Here is a 22,225-nt window from a genome sequence, read left to right on the forward strand (position 1 = left end):
CAGAGGTAGTGAAAGAAAGAAAAGGTGCCTTCCCAAAGGTGTCCTTTTCTGAATGTTCAGTCACCTTCTTCCCTCCCTCAGTGATCCCCTGCTGTTTATTTTATGACTTGACAAATGCATAAGGCCATTCTTTTTACTGCCTTCAGCGATTTGAGCTATCCCTGTGGCTTTCTCCCCTGGAAGAATTTCACAGATAAATTATTGCACACGATTACATAAAATAAATTTAACTGGATAGAATGAGTAGCAAGCAGGCTAGTCTTTCTGAATGTTTCTACTGAGTTAATCCCTGGTGAAGAGGGAAAATCACTGCATATAAATGAGATCTCACTGCTGTCTTAACCAGCTGATAAATGATACCATCTGCTGGAAAGGAATTCTTAATGCCCTCACCACTCCCCCAACCCACTTATAAGAACAGTGATTCTCCATTCATTATGTATTAGATTTCATATGCAAGGAGGATGTTGGGCTGAGCTGGGGTGTGGGTGGGGATTCTAACTGATTGATTTACACTACAAACCTGGTTGGTCAGGTGGTCAAACAGCCCACATTTTCAGGACACCAGTAAGTTTGTGGCCTAAATTAGTGTTCTCAAACTTGGCTGCACATCAAAATCCTCTGGGGAGCTTTCACTACCAGGTGATTGCAAAGCACAGCCAAGATTGGAAACCAGTGGCCTAAATCAGCACTTCTCAAATAATTGTGAATATGAATCCCCTGGAGATCTTGTTAAAATGCAGATTTGGGGTGGGGCCCGAGATTCTGAATATGTCACAAGCTCCCAGGTTAAGCCCACATTGCTGACCTTGGCCACATTTTGCGCAGCTTTGATTCCTCTCAGTAGCATCATAATCAAACTCAGTGATTTTCACACCATTTTCTTAAGTTATAAAACCCTTTCTTCAAATTCAATCTTTACAGGAATCCTGTATAAAACACACAGAATTGGTGTGATTCCCAGGGTAAAGAACCACAGCTCAACCAAAAAGCTAATCAACCATGATTATAGTAGGTACATTCCTTGTTAATGTATATACCACATACATTGCCCTTCTACATGAAGTTGATTCTTCTTTGCAAGAGAATGGCTATAATTAAAGATGGAGTTTCTTGAAGAGTCTTCATGATTCTTATTGGGGGATGATTTTAGGCTTGTTTACATAATCATAAATGGTTGTTTTCCATACATACAAACAGCCACCTGAGGCCACACTGCCCTATCCAAGCTTCAGGTATGTACCAATCTGACTTCAGCCTACCTTTAAATTAACTCAGATAAGAGGATCTCAGAGCCTGACTCTCCAGGCTCAAAAAGTAATTCAAACATATAGTGAAAGTTGGACTTTAAAATACCAAGTAAAGTAACATCACCAATGTTACCATTTTCATTTTCTCTCTAAAATACATCACTAACTAATCTTATTTATCTACACATTTATCATCTTGCTTCTGTAAAAATGTAAGTTACATAAAGTCAGGGGCCTACTTTGTCTTGTCACCTCTATAGTCACACATTCAGAACAGTGCCTGCCTGGCATAGTGTTTAATGAATATGTAAGAAATGATTGCATAAAGAAAATTTACCAAAAATTCCTGTTTCTTTTAATCCAAACCAGAATGATCCATACCTTCACTCAGTGTGGTGTCGAAATCGGCCTCACCACTGCCACCACTCTGGGTTTCTATGCTTTCAGCCCTGTGATTGTTGGCAGCTGAACTGTATAGATCTGTAGTTCCAAAGATATGTGTGAGCTGGTTATCTGAAAATGGAAGTTACCAGCATATACATGGTCACTGAAACAACAGGGATTGATAACATTGCCAGGGGGAAGAGTATGCAGAGGATGGCCCAGGATTGAGCTCTCATGAACTCAATATTTAAAGAAAACCCTCAGCATATCCCACTTCCTCACACATCAGACAACCACAACCAGACTACCACAAATTCCCTCAACCATAACTTAATTTCTAGGACATCACTATTATGGAGAGTACTTTGGATGTATTCATTTATCAGTTTATCAATGTCCCCTTAAAATTTTAATCATTTTGCTACCAAATAAATTACAAATAACCCCACTGCTCTATTTACCTGTAATAACTACCATTTACAATAATTAGACCTCATGAAGTAAAGGTAATGGAAGAAAGGGTTAAAATCAATTACTAAGTCATTTATTTTTAAAGCTATCTTCTCACAGATATTTTAATAAGAGGTGTATGGTATTACAGAAATAGGATAATTACTAAATTTTTGTTTTCAAGAAAGAGTATTCATGCACAAATTATAGAATATTCCAAGATAATGGAAAAATAACTGATATATTTGAATGCTTACAGCATTTTATTCTGCTGACCATCAGTAATTCTAATTGTAAACAGAAATATTTCAGGTAGTAGTGCCAAAAACACCCTTGGCTAATCATGAAAGAAATGGAAAACCCAAGATCAATGCAAGTGGAGTGTAAACTTACTTATAAAACAGTTGTCTTCCTAAATTTCATTGCTATTTCTGTTTATTGGGTGTGAGTCATTCAATAAATCCCAAAGGGAAGAAAATCAAGTATAGTTGTAACAGGCATCTTCTAAAATGGTCCCCAATTATCCCAGCCTCCTGGTATTCACACCTTTGTGTAATCTCCTCTCCTCCTTTTTGGGCTAGACATATTCACTAACTTCTAACAAACAGAATACTACAGAAGTGATAGCATGTCATTTCTGAGGTTAGGTTATAAAAAAGTGGTTCTGTCTTGAACATTCTCTCCTACACCCTTCTCTCTTGGATTCCTCATCTTAGGGCCCGCTGTCAAGCACCCCTATGGGGGCATAGGACAGCCCTATTAGAGAGGCCTAGATGGCAAGGGACCAAGGCCTTTCAAGAATCACCTGAATGAGTTCAGAAGCTTATTTCCCTTCCCCAAGTTAAGCTTTCACAGGAGATCACAGTCCCAACCAATAGTTTAGCTGAAACTTCATGAAAGACCTTGAGAGCCAGAGGCACTCAGCTAAGCCTCACCTGATTTCTTGATCCACAGAAAATGTGATAATAAAATAAACATTATTTTAAACTGCTAAGTGATGGAGTAATTTGTTATAAAGCAATATATAACTAATACAGCTGCATTTGTAGAAGATATTATATTGGCCTTTTCACAATCAACTGTACAAACCTGAATTTTTCTAGTAGAAAGGTTAGCAGCTTGTATAATCTGCTATATACATAGAAATTAATCAATACTGCCTGAAGACATTTTGTTATGCTTCTTTACATGTCTCATCGTCTAAATACAGTAAGTGCTCAATTAATCGTTTTTAAAAAATATGTTCTTATTTATTTTTTAGAGAGGGAAGAAGGGAGAGATAGAAATATCTATGTGAGAGAGAGACATCCATCAGCTGCCTCCTGCACGCCCCCTATTGGGGATTGAGCCTGAAATCCAGGCATGAGCGCTGACCAGGAATCGAACGGGGAACTCTCAGTCCACGGGACAACACTCAATCCACTGAGTCACACCGACTGGACTCAATTAATCTTCTTTGAATTAAATTATATTTCTCCACAGAAACATAATACAACAAGTCAAAAGGGTATAGAACAGAAAAATGAACTTCTCCTAGCCCGGGTAGCTCTCTGCAACAAACAGTTCTGGGTAACAAATCATACTTTTTGTGCGTGCACTACCCAGTATTGTTTGTTGCAGAGAGCAACCAGGGCTAGGAGGAGTTACCTGTCCTTGGATCCTTTTACTGTTTATTAGCCTATTTATACAAGTTATGTTGGAAGCTCTATTAGGAGACAGAGGTCACCGCTTTTCTTCCTCCAAGTAACAAAAACCTGGGGACTCTGACTATATCTTTAGTTGAGAATCCAGGTTGAATCATAGTACTACTCAAGACATGTTGAATTATTTATTTTGAGGACAATAGGAGGAACTATGACATATCCATGGGATAAAAATAGTGATACATTAACTGGAAAACAGGCATGAGGCAAAAATAGTATGCCATAGAATTCTTGAGATAAAACAACAAATAGGACTTGAGGAACAACTAAAATAATCTAAGAAAATAAATGTAGATAAGACCAATTAAGCTTCTGGTACATAATTTAAGGACATGGAGTTCATTCATTCATTACTCATAAAGTAATTTGAGAAACAAAATGTTCTTAGTTATGTGTCAATCACTATGGGGATATAAAGGCAGTATTGATATTGTCCTTACCCTCAAGAACACTACTGAAAGATCCTAATCAACTGTGAGTTAAATTACTTACACATGAAATAATTACATAACAAGAAAGCAACATGCAATATATTGCAAATAATAGAATATAGAAGCTGGAAAACATGGCAAACTGAAAAAAAAATGAAGCCACACACACTAGGCAGAACCTTAAATACTGGATAAAAATATATTTAAGAATTAAATATACATCCAAAGACAAAAATATAAATCTTCAAGAGACGGAAACAAAGCAACTTAAAGCTAGAGCAATAAGGTCATGCGTTATGTTCTATTGATGACCAGGAGGTTGGGGGTACAGTAGGATATTGAACCTAATATACTCCCTAGTGCAGTGGTTCTCAACCTTCCTAATGCCACGACCCTTTAATACAGTTCCTCATGTTGTGGTGACCCCCAACCATAAAATTATTTTTGTTGCTACTTCATAACTGTAATTATGCTGCTGTTATGTCTTTGGCAACCCCAGTGAAAGGGTCGTTCGACCCCCAAAGGGGTCACAATCCACAGGTTGAGAACCGCTGCCCTAATGCCTTGAGGGTTTAACGACTACACAGGGTCAAGAGACATATCCTTGGGACTATATTGAGCAATAATCTGTATCTCATGAACCTGAATAAATCCAGTGAAAGGGGAGTAGAAAAATCCCTATAGAAACAAGAAGCCATGTAAATGTGTGAAATAAAAATTTATACAGTACTACCTATTTTGTGTATAATTCTTTAATCTGAGAAGCTAATATAAAATCTGGTTCTGAATCAGCAAATGCAAAATATGACTGTAGGGACAATTCTATAAGCCAGCTTGCAATCCACATTCTAAATGTAATATGGAATCCTGGATTGTATCCTGGAATAGAAAAATGACATTGGAGGAAAAGCTGGTAAAATCTGAATGAAGTCTGGAGTTTAGTTAATTGTTATGTACTACTGTTGGTTTCTTAGTTTTGACAAATATACGAGGGTGATTATGTATAGAGTTAACGGGCACTGGCAGGAAATCTCTGTATCATCTTTTCACCTTTTCCATAAATCTATAATTATTCCAAAATAAATTTTATTTTAAAAAATCCTCAATGAAGAGAAACTGTTTTACAAAAATTAAAAACACAAGACAAATTTGCCATGAGTGACAGTCAGCAAACACAACATACAAGAGGATGAACACTGGTGAACTTTACATATTAGGATATTTGAAAGAAAGGATAAAAATAATTTCAGGATTTTGAGAGACAGGATGTAAAGTCAATGAAAAATGAGGATAGAAAAGGTAAAGAACTTTTAAAAAAGAAAATAAAAAATAACTTACAGAATGTTAAAACAGCCCTGGCCGGTTTGGCTCAGCGGTTAGAGCGTCAGCCTGCGGTCTGGAGAGACCCGGGTTCGGTTCCCGCTAAGGGCACATACCTCGGTTGCAGTTTGTCCCCGGCCCTGGTTGGTCGTGCGGGTGGCAGCCACTCGATGTGTTCCTTTCGCATCGATGTTTCTCTCTCTCTCTGTTCCTCTCTCTCCCTCCCACTCTACCTGAACAAAAAATGGAAAAATGTCCTCGGGTGAGGATAAAAAAAAAAAAAACAACACAGAATGTTAAAACAAATTAGACAAATTGGAGAAGAGAACTTGGAGACAACTAAGGAGATTATTCTAGATGATCTACAAGAACTAAAGACATGAAAAAAGGGAAAGACTCAGAGACATAAAAGATAGAATTAGAAAGTGTCCATCATATATGGAAGAGGAGCATCAAAGGTAAAGAGAGAGTCTTAAGGGCAACTAGGGAGAAATGATAGATTACCTAGAAATTAAAAATTAGACTTATTACTAATAATAGTAAAAGAAATATCCTCAGTTACAAATCTAAAATTTTATCCCCAGCTAAAGTATCATTCAAGAGAAAGGATGACATGATTTTTTTCAGATGAAGACTGAGATTATTTACCATGTATATAACCCTTGATGAAATAACAAACAAAACATCTACTTCAACAAAAACAAAATTGAACCCAAAACGATTAAGATGCAAATTGCAATGGTTAAAACAAAACACCAACAACAAAACGAGTATGTACACATGTAGGCGACTCTAAATAAATTCTAAAAACACTAACAGTGATGATTCATTTGGGGAAATGGTTAAAATAAAATGTCAGGCAACAAAAACATAAAAGTTAAGTGAGAGGTCACTAGAAGTAAACCATACCAAGGACTTTGTGTTATTTTGGAGGATGATGGATGTTCTGATTAACTTTACATTTCAAGTATGTATGTTAAGAAATTATATAATTTGAATACATTATATAATTATATAATTGAAATATATAATTTCCAAGAGAATGCAGGGTAGAAGCAGGAAACTAATAGTAGACAGAAAAATAATGTGGTAGAAATAAAACAAAATATATCAGTAATAACAATGTATAACTGGATCGAGTTTTTTTGTTATGACTTTCTCAGATTCAGCTGAAAAAGAAAACAAAATGAAGTTATATGCTGCTTAAGAGACACATAAAAAATATTACACAGAAAGGTTAAACACAGTGATGTAGAGTAATACCCTTGGCAAATACAGGGGTGGGCAAAAGTAGGTTAATATAATAATAATAGATAATACAATAAATAAGAATAAACTGTGCTCCGTGTACTCATAACTATAAACCTACTTTTGCCCTCCCCCGTATTTATCAAAAGAAATTATAACTAATATCAGACAAAATGAACTTTAAATGAAAAAAAAAACACATTATTAGTGATAAAAAGGATACGTCCATAATGATAACAGAAATAGTTCATCAATGAGAAATAATCTTGAATTCATAGTGGGGGATTTTTTTTTTTTTTTTTTATCCTCACCCGAGGACATTTTTCCATTTTTTGCACAGATAGAGTGGGAGGGAGAGAGAGGAAGAGAGAGAGAGAGAGAGAAACATCGACGTGAAAGGGACACATCGAGTGGCTGCCACCAGCACGACCAACCAGGGACAGGGCCAAACTGCAACCGAGGTACATGCCCTTAGCGGGAACCGAACCCGGGTCTCTCTGGACCGCAAGCCGATGCTCTAACCGCTGAGCCAAACTGGCCAGGGCTAGTGGGGGATTTTTTATTGTTGTTGTTAATCTTCACGTGAGGATATTTTTTCATTGATTTTTAGGTAGAGTGGAAGGGGGGAGGGAGAGAAACATGGATGTAAGACACATCCATTGATTGCTTCCCACAGCACCTCTACCAGGGCCAGGGATCGAACCTGCAACCCAGGTATGTGCCTTTGACTGGAATGAAACCCATGACCCTTCAGTCCACAGACCAATGATCTATCCACTGAGCAAAACTGGCCAGGGCCATAGTGGGGGGATTTTAATGCATCATTCTCAGAATCTGATATGTCAAACAGGCAAAATATTCATAAGAACACAGAGAATTTGAAAAATATTCACAAAATTTACTATTTGGATATATTTGCAAGCTTGGTCTGACCTCACACCTATAATTAAAGAAAACACATACTTTATAAGCACATACAGAACAAACACTGCCCACACACTAGGGCACAAAACAAGCCTCACCAAATAAAAAATCTTTATCTTAAAAAAAAATTTAGAAAGCCTTTATCTTACAAACCAAATTTTTTTTAAAACAAAAAGCCTCAAATTCTACACATTTGGAAACTTATAAATACAGTGAAGGTGGTGGGGGTGGTGGGAGTAGGGAGGAGGGTGTCAAAGGGGGAAAAGGAGAAAGATCTGTAATAAAAAATTAATAAATTAAGTATTAAAAAAGAAAAAAAAACAGCCCTGGCTGTTTGGCTCAGCGGTTAGAGTGTCGGCCTGCGGTCCAAAGAGACCCGGGTTTAGTTCCCACTAAGAGCACGTACCTCGGTTGCAGTTTGTCCCCGGCCCTGGTTGGGTTGAATGGGTGGCGGCCACTTGATGTGTCCCTTTCGCGTCGATGTTTCTCTCTCCCTCCTACTCTATGTGAACAAAAAATGGAAAAATGTCCTTGGGTGGGGATAAAAAAAAGAAAAAACACAAAAAAACAATTTCTAATTTATCATTCAAAGCATAAATCCTAATGGAAATCGCAAAATGTTAGAACTGAACTATAGTAATTATAAATCAAAACTGAAATTCAGCTAAAGCGGCACTTAGAAAAAATTACAGCCTTTCATGAACATATTAGAAAAGATATTTTAAAATATTAATGAGCTATGAATGCAACACAAAACAGAGAAAAATCCAAGGAAACCCAAAGTAAAAGGAAGAAAGGAGCAGAAGTTAATGAAATGGAAAACAATGAGAGGGTCAAACCAAAAAGGCTGGGTTTTTCTGAAAGATAGAAAATAGACAAATTTCTGGAATGACTGAAAATAAGAAAGAAAGAAATCCTAGGAATAAAAAAGGTAACAAATCTAGATGTTAAATATTAATTGAGCATATTGCCTTGGGTCCATTTCTGGGTTCTCAGTTCTGTTCCACTGGTCTATATGCCTGTTCTTGTGCCAGTACCAGGCTGTTTTGATTACAGTGGCTTTGTAGTATAACCTGATGTCTGGTATTGTGATCCCACCTACTTTGTCCTTCTTTTTCAAGATTGCTGTGGCTATTCGGGGCCTTTTTTGGTTCCATATGAACTTTTGAAGTATTTGTTCTAGTTCTATGAAATAGGTCATTGGTATTTTGATGGGGATTGCATTGAGTCTATAGATTGCTTTGGGTAATATGGACATTTTAATGATGTTAATTCTTCCAATCCATAAACAAGGTATGTGCTTCCACTTTTTTATATCTTCCTCTATTTCTTTTTTTAATGCCCTGTAGTTTTCTGGAAATAGGTCCAAGAGCATACAGTGGAGTAAAGACAGCCTCTTTAATAAATGGTGTTGGGAAAATTGGACAGCTACATGCAAAAAAATGAAACTAGACCATCAACTTACACCATACAAAAAAATAAACTCAAAATGGATAAAAGACTTAAATGTGACCTATGAATCCATAAAAATTCTAGAAGAAAATGTAGGCAACAAAATTTCGGACATCATAAGGAGCAGAATTTTCACTGATACATCACCTAAGGCAATAGAAACAAAGGAAAAAATGAACACATGGGACTACATCAAACTTAAAAGCTTCTGCACAGCAAAAGAAACAATCATTAAAATGGAAAGGCAACCCACTGTATGGGAGAACATCATTCCCAATGATATATCAGATAAGGAGTTAATTCTAAAATATGTTTATAAAATATGAGTATCCGTTTTGGCTTATTATATTAGTAATTTAAAAAAAATTATTCCCAATATCTGGCAAAGAACATAAGTTATGTGGTCAGACATAGCTTGAAATCCCAGCTCTGATGATGATGAAGAATTTATGGAGAATAATAAATTCACAATCTCTACCTTAAAAAAAAATCTAGATGTTAAGATTTCAAAAATAAGACATTATTATAGTAATTTCATAAATTGAAGAAATGGACAGTGTTCTAGAAAATAACTGATCTAAAGTGTTGGGCATAGAGAGAAATTGCTAGGACAATTAGGAATGGAATCATCAGGAAGAATATTACAGAAGAGATGGTCTTTGAAGATGGGAAGCCTTGGGAAAGGCATACCAAACAGGAAAAATGAGAGGAAAAGCATGGTGTGGAAACAAATATGCATTAAGCAGAGTGAGATAATCTCAAGTAAATGAGATAAAAGCAAGGTATAAGGTGAGCACAGAAAGCTGGACTCAGATTCTAGTACAGAGGTGCCTGACCCTGGCTGCATATTAGAACCACCTGGGAAGCTTTCAAAATCAAAAAAATCTCAATGGCCAGGCCAATCAATCTCTGGGGTAGTCTATGATTATCTCAAATATCTTTCAACTTGTTTTGTCCAGAGGCTTTTAGCACTGACAAATGTGTACAAACAATAAAAATAAAATAGTATAAACAGTAAGAATAATATAAACAATAAGAATAAAATAGTATACTAATGAATGCATAGTTTGCAAAATGGTGAACCATGGATAGGGCTATTTAGGATTTTACAGAAAAGCCTCATTTCAATATATAATAAAATAGTAATTTTAAAATGGACTTTGAAGCTTTCAGCAACATGTTTCCTTAGAAAAGATCTCCTAAATTTACCAAAAATACTGACTTTTTGAAGAGGGAATATCTGAAGGTGTGAGACAGTGCCCTCTGTAAACCTTTTAGGGTTTACCCCATGCAAAGTTGAGGCTGATAAATGCATATAACTAGAATGGGATCTCCATACTAATTACAGGTTGTTCTACAGAGAAGGGGGAGCTTTTTAGATCCACTTATTTGGCAAACAGATCAACATATGATTTTACTAACTTTTTTTTTTTAAAGAATGACTCATTAAGAAGGAAAAAATAGATCACAGATAATATATGTTGTACCTATTGCTAAAATGCTCTTTCAGTCAAGTATAAGAATTTCATACTCCAATACAAAACAGGGAATTGGGGCCACTAAATAATGTTGTGTGATGTCATCTCTTTCTAGATTTAGTGCATTCAATCCAGAGATGAAAGAAATAATACATGCTCATTAGAAATGATGAAAGAATAAATGCTCATTTTCTTTTCTAAAAAAAAAAAATGACATACAGAATTTTAAAAACTGCTGAAAACTTTCTGCCTCTAACCTGAAGTAATATGAAAGTTCTATTTTTTCAGTCAACAATATATCCTTTTCATGAAACATGATGGAAGTTTCTGAAATTCTCATTTAAAAAATCTAACCCTTCAGCTGCCCGAGGCTATTTTGGTGGGGTGAGGTCGGCAGGAGCATGTATGGAGGGGTGTGTCAGCATTTAATGTGGTCCACCTCCAAGCCTTTGTGGAACAAGGTGGAGTAGAAATATGTGTTTAAAACTTCTGCAATAATTGCCCTGGCCAGTTTGGCTCAGAGGTTGAGTGCTGGCCTGCGGACCAGAAAGTCCCGGGTTCGGTTCCTGCTAGGGGCACATACCCCCCAAAAAAAACAAAAATAAAAAACTCTGCAATAACTAAAGAACAAAACCAGAACACAGCAATTTGTAACGACTCTATTTATTAATACATGTATCACAAATGTTCACAATATCAATGCATTATTGTTGGCATGCTAGAGGCATTATATTTTAAGATCTTTAAAAAATATTTTGACATTTGTTCCCCCTTCACACTCATTTTGTAATTGATTTGATGACGTCCTCAATGTCTGTAATGTCAATGCAAAGAAAAAATACAGAAAGTAGTAAAATAACACAATAGCAATTAATTGGAGAAAAACAGAAGTAATATTATTTCCTTCATGTGAAGCAACAATTCAACTTTGTAATACAGGTTTCAAGTGAGAGGTACAGGTGCACTAAACTGTCTATACATACCCAGGCATGTACTAATAATGAGCAAGGAGGCCACCTAAACTCAACAATTTCCTTCATGCTTTTTCCTTCACATGAACAATGACTGATGTATCTCTTTACATGTCCTAAGCAGCCTGGAGAATGTAGGAAAGGGCCTACCTTAGTAAAGGGAAAACCAAACTACAGGAAATTAAGCCAAAAGAACAGATAGCTGTTTATCTACATCAAGGTGTGTAGCGTTTATCAATTATGATGAAGGGTTAACAGGAACCTCCCCAAAACATGCAGGGCCCAGGAGGCCAGTGATGGTGTGATAACCAGTCACCTACAGTGAGCTTCAGTTGGACCAAGTACAGATGGAGGAGCCTTGGGTGGGATCCACTAGGAATAGCTACAGGGAATCTGGCTATACTCTGGCACAACAGGGCTTCACAAAATGAAACACTATGCATGATTTAGGCTGAAAGGCAGGGTAGAGACTGTGTGGGAGTGTCAGTTGCACGTAGGGTAGGGGGTTAGGGGGAGTAGGGCAGGTGTAATATGTACTGTGCTCTAACATTCTTTGGAAGTCTTTCAAAGATTGCTGCAGTTCCTTTATAAATCGGGTCTCTGATTCCGTCGTTCTTGAAAGACTAAGAGAGAGATTAAAACATGTGAGTGACTCACCATTAATAAGAACTTAAAATAAGGTTACAAGCTGAAAAGAGCATTTATACATTTTCCACAATAGCAATGATTGCATCTCTCCTCCCTAGAACCACAGAAATGATATTTTGGCACATGGCCCAGTGCCACCAAGATCAGGTAGTTAAGTGGCTGGTCAGTACCCTTTCCCTGTGAAAGGTAGTATGTGCCCCAAATGGAGAAACCCCAAATTAAGCACTCCCTACTGTCACTCACCTTCTCTTTACACCATCTCATACTGGTTGGCAGTGATGAACCGGGACAGACAGCAAGCCAGCAGCATGCCAATCAGCTGTTGACAGGAAGAAAAATGATAATAGGAATCTTAAATCACTGAACTACACCCTGCTTTGACCACCCCTCAGTATAATTTTTTAAAACTGAGGGCTTTTGTACACAAATGGGGAAAGGGCACTAGAGAATAAGCTCAAACCTGATTTCAGTTGTGAGATCTAAGACTTAGGGAGTCTAACTGCTGGTAGAGGACAACTGGGGGTTCTCAAACTGGCAATAAGGTTCTAGTTCACTCTGGCCATTTAAAAACAACTTTTGACACATAAGTAGCATTAAAATGTATTCATATGTTACAAGAGTAATGAAAAAAATTAAGAACCACAGAATTAGTGAGATCTATTTTTTAATGCCCAAATTCAATTAAAAAACATAAAAGCACATGCATTGGAAGACATCTCAACATAGTATAATATCCAAGCCATACCCAGTTGAATAAATAATAGTTCTTTCCTCGAGATAATGAGACACTATTCTTGACCAGGTGAGTTTGCCAACAAAGAGGTAATAAAGTCATGGCTCGTGAGAGGTCAGGGAATGAAGGATGAAGGAGAAAGGGGAAAGGGGGCTTTAATTTCTTTTGTCTCTCAACCATGTAGATATCTTAGGCCTAAATGAGCCCATCTATATCCAAGGTCCACCTCCTAGTTTTTCAGGGGCCCCAGAACAACCAATAACAGTGTTACCACCACCTCCTCAGAAGAGCTCAATCATCTACCAGTGTTTGTGCCTTGACCAAAACTGTAGCATAGATGGATCTGATAAAAGCTGTTGTGATACTATAAAGACATCCTTAAGCACATCTGTTCAGCTCACTGGAAACCAAAATTCCCTTTCCTGACCCTGGAAGATTAGCATGCTTTGGATAGTTCAAATGTATACTTAAATCTGGAGGCCTGCAACTTCCCTTAGCCAAATTGAGTCCCTTCTTCTTAACCAACTAGCCATGTTTAATTGGATCAGAGGTGGAAATGACCTTTAGAGAGAATCTGGAACAGTGTCAGTCTAAGTGTGACCCCAAGACCAGCAGCATAAGCTTCACCTAGGACCATGTGAGAAATGCTAATTCTCAGGCTTCACTCTAGACCTGTTGAGTCAGACACTCTGGGTAGGTAGGGCCTAGCAACTGGTGTTTTAACAAGTCTTGCAGGTGAGAGAACCACTCATTCAGTCCATCTAGTCACCCTTATCTTACAGGTGAAATACCCACAGCCAAACTGGGTTCCACTCTTGGTCAGAGCAACACTCTGCTCTCCATGATCTCTGTCCACCCATTAAGGTTCCAGTTTATCTGCCTACCTTTATTGCTGAAATCCCTGATTCTTATCTTCTTTTAAAATTAAAACTGTGCTGTTAAATGTGTAAACTATAACCTTTGTCAGGTAAGGAAAAAAAATCACCTTATTGGACTTAACATCATTTTGTGCTGCAAAATGCATAGTATCATGCATGTACCATCAAATAGCAAAAGAAACCATGGCTGTGGTGGGATGCAGACTGGTGCAGCAACCATGGAAAACAATATGTTGTTTCCTCAAAAAATTAAAAATTGATCTGCCACTTGACCCAGTGATCCCACTTCTATGAATATATCCTAAGCAGCCTGAACCACCAATCAGAAAGAATATATGCACCCCTATGTTCATAGCAGCACTATTTACAATAGCTAAGTTCTGGAAACAGCCCAAGTGTCCATCAATAGATGAGTGGATAATTCAGCTGGTGTGGCTCAGTGGTTGAGCATCTGACCCATGCACTAAGAGGTCACGGTTCAATTCCGGGTCAGGACACAGGTTGTGGGGGGCATGCAGGAGGCGGCCAATTGATGTTCTCTCTCATCGATGTTTATGTCTCTCCCTCTCACTTCCTCTCTCTCTAAAATCAATAAAGGAAAAAATAGAGTGGATAAAAAAGCTGTGGTACATATATACAACAGAATGCTATGCAGCTGTAAGAAAGAAAGATCACTTATCCTTTGAGACGACATGGAGGGACCTGGAGAGCATTATGCTAAATGAAATAAGCCAATCAGAGAAAGACATACACCACATGATCTCACTTACTTATGGAATATAATGAACAAAATAGACCCAGAGACAGAAAGGAGTAGGGTTCAGACTGACAGACCTCAGAGGAGAGGGGCAGGGGGGATGGATGAAATAAACCAAAGAACTTAGATGCATGTATGCGTAACCAATGGACATAGACAACAATGCTGGAGGTGTGGGGGGTGAGATAGGGAGAAGGGTTTCTGGGGGGGGGAGGAGAAATATCTGTAACAAAAATAAATTAATAAAAAATGAAAAGAAACAAAAAAGGAATCATGGCTGTAACCTCCAGAATATTGTGTCAATGAGAAACTAAAATTCCCTCCATGAGTGCAAGGAGTTTGAACTTCACCGCTTTTCATCAGAACTGCTATTTTCCAGGAGCAGCATACACCAGAACACACCCAATACTCTTAAAAATCAGATTCCAGCGAACAAATAAGTATTAGAGGTATATATAGCACATTTAGATATATCAAGTTATTTAATCTTTACCACATCCTTGTGAAATATTACCATCACAATTTTCCAGGTAAGAAAATGGGTTTAGGGAAGGTTAAAGAATCCCACCCCCCAAGCCATACAGGTAACCCACACAGAGTTGAAGGTTCCACCCTCTTCCCCTAGACAAGAATAGCCCTTTTCCTTACTTCAACTCCTAGGCCTAGACCTCTTTCATTACCAGAATAACTCCTCTGTCTCACACCACCTTATATAGCAAACTTCTGGGAGAGAGTTTTCAGCAAGTATATCCTTATTTGATTTCAAGTTCCTAGACTCTCCTTCCTTTGTAAAGCTTATCACATTAGTTTTTTTCTTGTTGACTTCACGTGTGTTTTAAGCAAGTTAAAAGAGTCACCATTCCACTTCATGGTTTGCAATGCTTCCAGCCTCCATGGCAATTCATGAGTCACACAGCCAGAAAATTCTTTAGAACTCTTAAATAATTTTTGTATCTGAAATCTCTGCTTTCAAGGAAATATCCACCCCTGCTCCCCGCCTGCCCAACAGAAACACCATCATTCTTAAACACTGGACATATTAACTTTCTCATAGAACTCTCTCTTCTAAAAAAAAAAAAAAATCAATGGAAAAATATCCTCAAGTGAGGATTAACAACAAAAATGTCCTGACCTGAGCCACATACACATGCAAGCTATGTGAAAACAGGATTTTACATACATCAGCTTTTATTTTAGTTAATTCTAGTGTAAAAAAAAAATAGAACAAAACTAGGATTTGGAATGTGTGTTTTGAATTATTCACAGCATCAATTATTTCAAGTTTGCTACAGTGTTTTCATAATATTTGAGAGAATACTTTTATTTCTCATTTGCATAAGTACCAAGTTAAGGGATAGTGGTGGTGGTGGGGAGCATCTTATACTTAATACCAATTATTACCAGATTATTTCTAGGTACATAATTAAAAGCCTTTCAGCCTAAAGTCCTCTTCCTTGTCTGAGACAGTACAAAATGCCTGCTTGCCACTGGACCCAATTATTCTGTAGACAGAAAGATCTATCCTTATAGAAATGAAACCTTTTTTTTAGGTTAAATATATGTAAAAAGAGCCTCAAAGAGAGCAGAGGTAGGCTCTGTGGGATTCCAGGCTACCCTTTAGAAGCACACTGCTGATATGTATTAAGGCTGCAGTATGTGGGCATTTGAACAAACTTCTGCTTTAAACCCTGGAGGGAGAGCTTGTCTCTTATGCTGAAAACCGCTTAGGACAGAGACCTAAGAGCTACCATTCACCCTTCCCATGGCTGGTGAAAAGCTTAATCCAATACAGCCTAGGCAGTTTTACATCAGATTATTTATATTTGATCGACTAAGACTTTGTAATTAGCATCCATATAATTTTTCAAAGTAAAATGTTATTTTTACCACTATCTGCCTTGTCAGTACCTATTCTATTTTCGTTTGAGTCGTGAAAATCTCTGGGAGGTCCTACTGCTTCAAGAACTGAGAAGCCAGAGAGGGAGAGGGAGAGAGAGAGAGAAGAAAGGCCCTCTACTTACAAAAGGCCTATTCAAGGCTTTCTCAAGACAAACCCCCCCCCCCCCACACACACACACACAGCTGAGAGAGCTGGGCAACACAAAGCTCTAGCAACAGGGATTGCATCACTAGGGCTCGGAAAAGTACCAGTAACAGGGCAGACTTGAAGAAGTGGGGGAGAGGGGCTAAGAGAGATGTAGGGACCATGTCAGCAAAGACAAGAGATGTAAAAGGTGACAGGGCAAGGGTGTCTCACTCTGCCACCACCATGGGAGGCAAATGTGGCCCAATCCCTGATTCCTGAGGAACAGAGAGAGGACAGCAAACAAAGTTGTAAAGGCAACTTTCTTAACAAGAAAGTAACAAGCAATAGATCAAAAATTTAGATCCTAATAATACCTGTGGAGATTTTATGTTAATAACTTAACTGGGAAAGCAAACAAAACTTTCATGACTTTAGAAAAGTGACAAGAAATCTGGCTAGAAATAAAACTGTATAAATGCTGTTAAGAGACCATCTCAAGCCCTGAAAATACTAAGGGAAAGAGTAAATGGTTCCATTCTAGCCTTAGTGGGTCATATCTCATCAAGGCTATCAATTGCTTTGCCTCGCCCGCCACTGGAAAAGGTAAACAAGTCCCAGAAAAAAATTCCTGGCTAATAATGAATCACCCCAAGAAGCCTGTAGGCTCTGCTATGGTGAAGGTCAGGGGATGGATGGGTAAGAGGAAGATCTGTATTTTTTGATGAGTGCTATTTTCCTTCCAATTCCACAGACAGAATAAGTTCCCTTTAGGTGCTACCTGAGGCAAGTACAAGGGTAATCTTTGTCCTAAATGTTTAATACAGCAGACTAGATGAGGAGGTCAGAATTATAATACTGGATCTACAGTATCTGCCCAATCTCAAGTAAGCTATTCAAACCTTCCCTTCTAGAAAACGGCTCTACTGTTCCCACTCTGGACTATAAGATTCCATGATATACAGGATTAATCCAGCCTAACAGGTTTCAAGTCTAGTGAAGCCCTATGTCTCTTTACATTGGATACAGAAGTGCGAAATACAGAGTCTCAGGGGACACCTACCACTGCTGCTGCTGCTGCTACCCACACCTACACACACACACACACACACCCAGAAGGCCAACCAAGGTGGGGAGCAGTGTCAAAAATGGAGCAATGCAAGTGTCCAGACTCAGACACACTCACTCTTAGCTTCTAGACTATGTTGGGGGCAGGGGAGGTGATACCCCTCACAGTGTGTATCTCTCCAAGCCTTACTGAGTAAAAGAGTAGCTCCCAAAAAAGCAGGGAGGAGGTTCCCTATCAAAACATACTCATCCTCTCACTATAAATGTATAGGGCAACAGGACCTGCCCATCAAGTCTCAACAAATGGGCTTTTCCTTGAGAGGGCAAAGGCAACAGGAATTTGTGGAGAGGAGTATTAAAGGCCTACCAGAACCCTGCTGTCCAAAAACAAAACTCAAGTGCTTTAAGTTAGCTGAGTTAACTAATGGGGACAAAGTTCTTGCATAGTCTATTTAAAAGGCTAGACTCAGCTTAGTCTTCTTCTTACTTTAGACCACCTTTAATTTCTGAGACAACAGATGTACAAATCCAGTTTGTTCCAAAAGATGATAGTGTAGAGGTCACAAAAGCAGGTGAGGAAAAGGACAAGGAGAAGAAGGAGGGCAGGTGAGGAAAGGTGAAGAGAGAGACAGAGAGCTCTGTTCTCTCCTATGTACTTTAGTCTGTCTGTGGCATCTACTTAGTAGAGCTTGCTTTATTATAGGAAAGCTATGACATAGACTAACATTTGCTGAGTTTTACTGTGACATGTGTTCTATAATTTTTTAACACATGTGGCTAAAGCTTTGGTTCTAGGTCATTGACCAGGATCAGTATGGCTGGTTCTATTCATAGGCATCTGGTAAGTGGCCACCAATGTCCCAGAGAGGCCCTGGATCTACTGGCATCTGGAATTCAACTTCAGTTTACAGGAACCCCGAGGCTGCTGGCACCATTAAAAGCTGCAGTTCCTAGCACATCTGGCTAATAAAAGACAGCCATGGCTATTCCTCTTCCTGCTCCAAGCTGAGAAGAACAAGATTCAAGTCTCTTCCCCACAGTATCTGTCTGGTCATGTGAGTGAATGGTACTGATTTTGCAACGTCACTGGGCTTTGTATTTTTTTTTTTTTAATTCTCTTATCCCAACAATTATGTGATACCTTATCAGATCTAAACTCTGCAGAGAGTTTCTGTTTGGGAGTTCCTTGGAGCCAAAGCCCCTCTCTCACTGACTTATCAGGCCACAGAGAAAATTCACCAATTCCCACGTGAGGGATTTCTTCAAGGTAGCGCAGAGATATTATCGCTCATCAGGCCAGGTGACCACTTGTCTAAGCACAAATCAAGTTATGACTTGGGTCACCTCACTAATAAGATGCTTCATGCATGAGATTCCAGGCTCTTTGAGGCTCCTTTCTCTCCATGCAGACTACTGGCATCATGTCCCTTTATTGTTCTACAGCCATTAGGGGAGACTTCAGCATATTCCTTCCACCAAAGGGATAGTTCTCCTCAAACACACAGCGTAAATCTGTCTTGTAGGTGAGTGTGAACCTGACCTTGCACATAGATGTGTAAAGTAAACTGTATGCGCAAACTGTCAAGTGCATCTAGCACATCTGCATTGAACACGTGGTCTGGGATCCTTTAAAATGCCCCTTTGGCCATTAAAGAGATGTTATTACTGAAATATGAGCAACCAGAAGAAAGTTCAGGGCAACAATTTACTCTGAAATGTCTCTGGAGACTGAGTTAATTGGCTCTGTTTGTGACACCACTCTGGTTTGTCTGTGTGTGGGTATATTGGGGTTTAACTCACTTCATGAGCTACAAAAAGCAAAGTATGGTCAAAGAATTTTGGAATTATCACAATAAATACACACTTCTGTTGGCTGAGTCCATATGCTCTTGTGAAACAAAATGTCACGCAGGTTTTTGAACCTGCTTGGAAGAAATCTTTTTTTACTTATCTAAGGCAAAGTTCTCTATTTTCAAAATCTACCAGGGTAATGTTCAATTCCTTGATCAAAGTGACAGTCATATGGGTATGTTCATTTTGTGATAATTTATTAAACTGTACACTTATAACTTATACACTTTTCTGCATATATCATATTCCAATAAAAATTTTAGACTTGAGCCCTGGCCAGCTTCGTTCAGTGGTTAGAGCGTTGGCCTGTGGACCAGAGAGGCCCGGGTTTGGTTCCTGCTAAGGGCATGTATCTTGGTTGCAGTTTGTCCCCAGCCCTGGTTGGGGTCGTGTAGGTGGCAAACAGTCGATGTGTCTCTCTCACGTCAATGTTTCTCTCTCTCTCTTCCTCCCTCTCTCCCTCCCACTCTATCTGAAGATAAATGCAAAAATGTCCTTGGGTGAGGATAAAAAAAAATTTAGATTTGAATAAGATCAAAGTGCATCTGTATTGCTCAGCAGGAAGGAAAGAGGTACAGAGGGGTGGAGCAAAATTAGTTATAGTCTGAGAGAGCCAATACAGAATTCAGACAGGTGAAATTAGAGCCAGGAACATTACTGAGATAATGCTAATTAGGCTTTGTTGGAAAAACAATCTATAGGTCTAAAAAATTCTCTAAGTTAAATATAAAGTTTTTATTTGGTTAAGTATACATGCCAATCTTTTCGCCCATAATATTATAACAATAATATATCATTCAGCCAGGAGACAGTACACTGCCTGGTGGAGGTGGACAAAATTTTAGATTTAGCTCAATCTTGTTCCATACTTGAGTATGTGTGGCTCACTTAGTTTGCATAATTACTTCTCCCACTGTTTTTTAGAGGCTGGGTAGAGATAAAGGAATATAAAATATATAGAAATTCGGTTTCCTCTTTAGAAACAATAGTCAAACCTAGAGATTAAAATAATGATCACAAAATGAAGTTGCCTAAATTTAGGCTTTCTTTAAAGGGAGAGAGTTTATGCGTAATCTATAGGAATTAAGAACAGAAAAGGGATAGGTCATCCAGGAAACAAGCCTCCCCCCAAAACCAGATCAGCCATTTGATGTTTGGAGTTGTTTATGCTCCAATTAAGCCAGCATTTTGTTCAGTTAACCTCCATTTGACCTACAGAAGAAGCAAGTTGTTTTTCTTGAGCTAGTCATTAATTGAACTATAACCAATATTCCCTTGATAGCAAAACTTCATTTAAGTTGCAAAAGGAAAATCAATAAACAGATGACCTGAGGACTAATGAGCAAGGAGCTCTGACCCCATCCATCAGCCTTTCCCAAGGCACAGGGAGGGAGGCAGAGTCTGGAGACCAGGGAGGGAAAGGAAAGCAGGATACAAGGGAAAGGCTTGACTAGATCACACAATTATGTAGCCTACCTGAGAGAATGCGATTCCAAAAGCCACTCCAGCGATGATTCCCATGTTAGTTTCCATGAAACTGGTCACCAGATCATAACAACCCTGAAAACAGAGAGAGACTGTCTCAGAGACATGTTTTATCCAGGCCAGACTGGACTGTGTCATCCTAGGAAATTACCAGCACTCTTTTTACACTTAAAAAAATAATGAAAATTTTCAAACATACCAAAAAGTATACAAAGTAGTACAATGAGCCCCTAAGTGAACCTTTCTCTAACATCACAATTAACATATGGCTGATTTGGTTCATTTAAATCTCCCTAACTCTCGCCCGTTGGCTGGGTTATATTAAAGTAAATCCAATATATATACATTTGACCCTTGAACAACACAGTGGTTGGGGCGCCAACCCCTACATAGTAAAAAAAAATCCATGTATAACTTCTGACTACCCTAAAACTTAAATTGACCCTTGGTATTCGTAGAGGATTGGTTCCAGGACCCACTGCAGACTCCAAAATCCAAGGATGCTTAAGTCCCCTATATGAAATGGCTTAGATCAATGCATACAACCAGCCCTCTACATCCCCGGGCTCCCAACCATGGTAGAAAACAGTAGAGGTATTTATTTTTAAAAAATTCCATTTATATGCGGACCAACACAATTAAACCCCTGTTGTTCAAGGGTTGACTATATATTCATCCACAAATATTTTAGTAGTCAAATTTAATTTAGCAATTAATCTGTAAAATCTATGAAGCAAATACATAAAGATACAGAAGTAGACTTGAACAGATGAAAATATATTTTACATCCTTGAACAGGAAGACTCAGAGTCAGAATCATAGTTAGTAGCATTTTGACAATGGCAAAATATTGGATAAAGTAAAATCATCCAGTCAGAGGGAGGTATTTCAATGCCTGCCATCTTGATTGCATTTTAGGGTTCTTCCTACCGAGACTATTAAATTTTTTTTAAATAGGGAAAACCTATGTTCTAGAGTCTTTCCCACGGATTTACTAAATGCCCTTGAACAACTCAATTCTCATTTCTGAATGTCAACATCTTTATCCATAAAAATGAAGAGAATTTTCCTTTACGTTACCATGAAATCTTTATATGTTGATTAAAACCAACACCAATTTTGACAATGTCAATGTTAGTTTAAGTCTTAACCACCATTCTTTAAAATAAAT

The 22,225-nt window shown here is 38.2% G+C and overlaps 1 protein-coding gene across 1 annotated transcript in view; it reads right to left on the reverse strand.

Moving 5' to 3' along the window:
- Positions 1-11,288: 11,288 nt before the first annotated feature.
- TSPAN7 (tetraspanin 7) overlaps positions 11,289-22,225 on the reverse strand; it is a 139,799-nt gene continuing 128,862 nt past the window's right edge. The window contains exons 6-8 of the mRNA XM_036270741.1: positions 21,046-21,129; positions 12,503-12,578; positions 11,289-12,234 (exon numbers count right to left, since the gene is read on the reverse strand). Coding sequence (XP_036126634.1) covers positions 12,510-12,578; positions 21,046-21,129 — 153 coding nt within the window. The 3' untranslated portion in view covers positions 11,289-12,234; positions 12,503-12,509. The remainder of the gene's footprint in view (positions 12,235-12,502; positions 12,579-21,045; positions 21,130-22,225) is intronic.

Source organism: Molossus molossus, unplaced genomic scaffold (genome assembly GCF_014108415.1).
Source record: "Molossus molossus isolate mMolMol1 unplaced genomic scaffold, mMolMol1.p scaffold_m16_p_2, whole genome shotgun sequence".
NCBI classification, from domain to species: Eukaryota; Metazoa; Chordata; class Mammalia; order Chiroptera; family Molossidae; genus Molossus; species Molossus molossus.